This window comes from Drosophila tropicalis, unplaced genomic scaffold (assembly GCF_018151085.1).
Source record: "Drosophila tropicalis isolate 14030-0801.00 unplaced genomic scaffold, ASM1815108v1 contig_393, whole genome shotgun sequence".
Lineage (NCBI taxonomy): Eukaryota > Metazoa > Arthropoda > Insecta > Diptera > Drosophilidae > Drosophila > Drosophila tropicalis.
This window is the reverse complement of record NW_027172855.1, coordinates 157438-163363: the sequence shown is the minus strand read 5'-3', so window position 1 is coordinate 163363 and position 5926 is coordinate 157438. Positions and strand designations below refer to the sequence as shown.

Sequence of the window (5926 nt, the reverse complement as noted above, 5' to 3'; positions counted from 1 at the left end):
ACACAGAGTTCCATATATTACATATATTGAAGCTCTGCTCACAAAAGAAAGGAAAGGAACTGATGATTCTAAATAATTTTAGTTCTAAAAAATGCAAAAGTTGGATAAAATCGAAAAATTAAAACCTTTTATCTGTTAATATGTCGTTTTAGAATACTCCTTCTTTTCTGCATCATTCCTTTCCTTCTTCCCTGCATCTCGAATGGGATACGGTCATGTAGTTAGGGAATTTTAAGTGCCTCTCGGCTGTTGCCAGAAAGATGAAGAAGGACTGGACAGTACTGTCTCTTTGCCTTTGTGGCCCAGTGACTTCAGGGCCAGTCGCCCTTCTCTTTCCCCCCGACAAGTAATTTAGATTGTTATAGAAATAACTTTGGCACTCGAGCAGCTGCAAACTGTTCCAACTGTTCCAAAGGCAACAAGAATAATAATAATAATACACAGGATAAAAAATGAAATAAAGAAAGGATATACAGCCAGCAACAGCAGAAAAAGAAGGATCAAACGCAGAAGCAGGAGTAGTACTTGATGCCTCAAGCCAAGCAGAAATTTGTATGTGGCCCCAGCAATTGACAATAATTGTTGTTTCTAAACAATTTTAAATTCTTTTCATAAGGAGAGAGAAAAGGTAGAGAAAGTTAAGGAAAAATAAATACACATCTTGCTGGATGTGATGAGGAATGAAACCATGTATTTTCTTAAGTAAATAAAGTCACATTTGTAAAAAAGTTTTAATTAGTTACCAAATGATTGGGGTTCCACAAGAATATAAGGTGTTGAAAAGAAACTCAAGTTAAGATCTGTTTTATTTAGAAAGCTTTAGTTTTTTTCCTTGACAAAGTTTATGCTTTTCTCTTTAATTCTATCGTTTATTCTCACTATCTTAGATCTATGTTTCTTGGATTCCTCTTGGACCAAAAATTGTTTCTATCTGCTTCAACACGAACAATTTTATAATATGATAATTCTTTCAGGGTTTTTTCCTTTATCTCGTTTAAAATTTGAATCTAATTCTCTGATAGTCGACGTCCACAAAAAAATAAGAGCTTGATAGATTTTTAAAAGAGTTGGTTTAATTTCTGTTGAAAATTTGTCGTTTTTGTTGGCAAGTCTTTGATATGCAGCGCAGTTTAGCACAGAATGTTTAAAACCGTAGGCAAAATTTACAATATTGTTTATGCAGTTGAGATTAGAGCCATAGATGGGCTTATTTATTTATATTGCTTTCTCCTGCAAAGCTGAAGATTAGCATTAAAGGTCATAAAACTTGAAATTTATGTGGCACTGGGTAACTATCAGACACACAAGACGCAAAAAAATAAAAAAAATTATAACACCAAACAGACTGGTGACCCTGGCAATTTAATTAACTAGCTTAAAAATGTGCCAACTTAGATAGATACCAAGTGTAGGGCATAAGTAGGAACCAGCTCACAAGTCAGCAGCTAAGACCCGGTAATCGTATTTCTAATTAAGTGCGAATTTCCCATCCTTCCACTTTGCATCTCTTCCTTCGCCTCCTCCCAACCCCCTACCATTTTGGGCGATGACAAACCAAGCTAAAGCAAATTGTGTTGTTGTCGCCTAGTTTATTTTTCCTGTTCATTTTTTTGCTGCTTTTTATTCCAACACCCTCTCCCCAACACCTCTGGCTCCAGTTGAATTTAATTAAATTTCCACACTTCAAAGCGTTGGCAATGTGTAAAATGTCTAGTTCTCAACCATCCCACTTCTCACCCACTAAAACGGAACGCAACCGGGAAAGCCAACTTATAAAGAAAAAAAAAAATGAAAAAATACAGAATACAGCAAACGAGAGTGAGAAAAAATGGTTATAATAAAAAGGAAATATTAATTTTTCGTCCTTTCTCGTTATTTGCTCTGTTGCCAAGTTGGTTTCCTTCAGGTTAAACATTTTTTTTTCGCCGTCGCTTAATACTCTTTCCCAAGAAGTACATTAGTTTCTTTTGAAATAAGTCTACTTTTTAGAGTTTTTTAAAATCAAATCGGGTCAAACTTAATAGCCACGTCAATTTTGACACAGACAGACTTAGAGCTTTCCCATTCTGCATTTTATGAAATTTCTGATCTATAGTTTAAACTCTCGGGAGAAAATATTATCCTATTATCCACGTCTCCTCCTCACAACATGTATAATGTTTTTAAATCAGTTTCGACTCCTTTGTTAGTCAAATTTTTAATTAAAAGAGACTTGTTAACGTGATTTCTGTTCCAAAAAAACCATCCATACGCTAGATGAGGTGATATTGAGGTGAATAAACCGGTTAGATTTTATTATTTTTATGTAACGAAGGGTATATAAACTTCGAGGTTTTCGTCAAGTCATTTTTTTGGATTTTTCTTTTGGTTGTGTTGGTTTTGCTTTCACTTCCCTTACTAATTAATTTCGATTCATTGAGCACTTTTACAAGAAATTGCACACCCACTTGAAGTAACAGAAATAGGATAGGAGAATAAGAGAGGAAAAAAGAAATGCTTACAATGTATCCTTGGGTGTACGTGACGCATTTCTATTCCCCATTACGTTTTCAACTAGCAAAGTTTTCCTTTTTTTCTTTTGCTAAAAATTCTTTCTCTTGATTCTCTTTTTGCTTCGAGCATCAAAGTCAGACTCGGTATCTCTGAATGCCTCAACAAATGAGCCTTTTTTTGTGTGTAAATTGTTGCCAACAAATTTGCTGCCATTGAAGAAATTGCTTCGGCACCGCCCGCCCAAACCCAATTCCTTTCTATCCGGGGCGAGTAAGACAACTATATACAGAGAAGGGGGATGCATATATATATATATCTTTATACATGTATATATGAGCATAGTCTATGTACATTTTATATACATAGGTGGCAAAGTAAAGTCTTGTTACATTTCCTTCTCCTTATCGATATGTCAATTAAATGGGTTTAATTTAAGACATGTGTTAGATGCTGGCATTAAGCAAGAACAGAAGTAGCTATCAGGGATTTACTGGCTAACTAACTGACAGCAGTCGGACAACCAACTGACCAACATGGAATTTGCCATAGATATGGCTAACTGAAAATAAATCAATTATAAAATGTTTTGTAGAAACTTGAATGCCATTTCACTGTATATTGCCAGCATCAGGAAAAGCTGTCACTACTGAGTTTTCTAGAAAATACTTAATGAAAACTTTTAGTATTTCGAGGTTTTATAAGATTTGAGTCAAAGAATATATTTAAATTAAAAAAGTTCATATTATTGTTGAGAATGATTTGTGGAGTTAAGCGGTTAAATCGCTTTAATTGGGAAAACAAAGTTTTAATTAAAAGTGAACATTTATATTTTCCGAGAACATAAATCACATGTATGAGGCAAGTTTGACGATAAAACTTATCATGTACTAAAGTTAAACATCAGCTTTAGCTCTATCTAGTAGTCACGCACCTCAGATTTGATAAGTAGAGGATCCTTGATGATTTCAGCAGCGTTTGGATGGGCAGAAAAAGTCTTCACTTCAAAACCTGTACTCATTGAGTTTGCTGGATCAATCCGGTCTTAAATCCGATTGAAAATCTATATTGGAATATTGTCACACAACGTCTTAAAGAATAAAACCCTGTTTCATAGTGTAAGGGACGCATTTATCGAAAAATGTAATCAAATTGACTTTTTAACACTACACAACTTGTCAAATTGAATGGAAAGTAAAATTAATGTTGGTTAATAAGAAAAAACTACTAATTATTAAAAAAAAAATTGTTTAGCTAAACCAACGACTCACTTTTATAAAATTAACGTTGTTAACTAAATAAGTTGAAATTACTTAAAAATACCTTAAAAGTAACTTATAAGTTTACATATTTTTTTTGCAGATTATATGTATATGCATTCCTTTAACTAAGATAGAAACCATTTTACGTAGATAAATAAGTATTAATAAATAAATGGAAGTAAATCACATTACCTGCACACGTTAATCAATACTGTTTATATTTTAAATTGACCAACACTTGCCTGTCAAATAGTACGTACAAGTTTCCAGTTTGACTCAGTCTATTTTTCCAATCACATTGGCCTTTGGTAAATCAAAATCAATTTTGTATATATTAAACAAAATATAAAAAAACTAAAAAAAAATTTTTTTCTTTCTAAACAAAAAAAAAAAAAAAAAAACAAAACAAAACCAAACGCCTGAGAACCGAATGTAGAAGCCGCTTAGAAAACTTACATATTTCTTCAAATAAACACGAAATTTAATTTCCTTTCAGAATCAAGATAATAATGAGCAAGTCACAGACGAGCAAAGGCCGACAATCAACGACCGGCTTGGAGAACCAATTGGTTGGTGGTAAATTTCGTTTAATCAAGGCCATTGGTTCGGGATCCTTTGGTGAGATCTACAAGGGGGTCAATATCAAAGATGCCTCCGAAGTGGCTGTCAAAATAGAGCCGTCGAATGCAAAATATCCGCAACTGATTTTCGAGGCCAAAGTGTATGAGCAATTGGGACGAGGTCCTGGATTTCCCACATTGTTGCATTATTGCACCGAGACAAATTTTAATGCCATGGTTATCGAGCTGCTAGGACCTTCGTTGGAAGAATTGTTCAATATGTGCAAGCGTCAATTTTCATTAAAGACAGTTTTAATGTTAGCCGATCAGCTGTTGATGCGGCTGGAGTGTGTGCATCAGCAGGGATTCATTCATCGTGATATTAAGCCCGATAATTTCCTTATGGGTCTCGGTCGGCATGTAAATAAATTGTATCTGATAGACTTTGGTTTGGCGAAGCGCTTCGAAGATCCTGAGCGGCATCAACATATACCCTATCGCAAGGATCGAAATCTTACTGGTACAGTTCGCTATGCCTCCATCAATGCCCAAATGGGTGTCGAGCAATCTCGTCGCGATGACCTGGAATCCTTAAGCTATTGCATTTTGTATTTCCACTTGGGAAAACTACCCTGGCAGGGTATCACAGCGTCCAATAAGAAGCAGAAATACGAACGTATATTGGAGAAAAAGAATAGTGTGTCAATTGAAGCGCTTTGCAAATCATTGCCCAGTGAGTTCGCTCTCTTCATGAAATATGCCAGAAATTTACGTTTTAAAGAGGATCCTGACTATGTCTATTTGCGTCAACTGTTTCGTATTCTATTCCGTACGCTCAGTTATCAATTTGACTATATCTATGACTGGACCATTTTGCAAAAACAGCAGGATCAGCAGGACCGTTTGCAAAGGGAAGGTCAATTGGAGAAGCAGCGTTTGGAGCATCAGCAGCAGAAGCCACGTATTCGTCATACTCAGGTTCACAGGTCGGAGAGAAACCCGCAACAGTCACAACAGTCACAACACTCAAATCAACAACAGTCGCAGCACCAAATCTCCCAGCAGCAGAGTCGTCGATCTATGGTGAAATATGAGCGCGTTGGTGATGGCCAATTGATCAAAAGACTCTAAGGCGTACACCAGCAACTGAGGCCATTTTCATTATTTATTCCTTTTTTTTTTGTCAAAATTAATTGATAGAGCTTCCATTTAATAGTTAAACTGTTTATGTTTAGAAATTAAAAAAAATAAAGAATGCACAATTTTGTGATTGAAATGTTTTCCAAATCATTTAGACTTGGATTCGTAATTGTGGTTCAACCTGTTTGTAAGACAAAGACGAATGGAATAATTAAACTGCCTTATTGCAATCAATTTAAAGAGCAAATGAGTTATTTTAATCATCATTAACATTTTTCAACGAAGTTTGTTAGTCAGTTTGTATAATATTTAATAATAATTAATTTCAATATTAAGTCATAAATGCTTTTACATAGGACTAGATGTGAAATATTATTATTAAAAGACTGACTAAATAAATAAGCAGCTAAATAAACCTATTTCAAATTAAAGTTAACGAATAAACAATAACAGACCAAAATTATTAAACTTAAA

The 5926-nt window shown here is 34.5% G+C and overlaps 1 protein-coding gene across 2 annotated transcripts; it reads left to right on the top strand.

The window, feature by feature from the left end:
- The first annotated feature begins 4043 nt into the window (after positions 1–4043).
- On the top strand, positions 4044–5588 carry LOC137572790 (casein kinase I). 2 transcript variants are annotated; one of them, XM_068284622.1, is made up of 2 exons: positions 4044–4060; positions 4249–5588. In XM_068284622.1, exon 2 carries the CDS (start codon positions 4262–4264, stop codon positions 5441–5443), a length of 1182 nt encoding a protein of 393 aa, XP_068140723.1. In that variant the 5' UTR covers positions 4044–4060; positions 4249–4261; the 3' UTR covers positions 5444–5588. The 2 variants fall into 2 exon arrangements, with proteins under 2 accessions (XP_068140723.1, XP_068140722.1); XM_068284621.1 differs by lacking the exon at positions 4044–4060 and adding an exon at positions 4079–4184.
- Positions 5589–5926: the final 338 nt, after the last annotated feature.

Bases quoted from the DNA above. Each gene is read 5' to 3' on its own strand.
- LOC137572790 (XM_068284622.1), top strand. From the start codon at position 4,262: ATGAGCAAGTCACAGACGAGCAAAGGCCGACAATCAACGACCGGCTTG.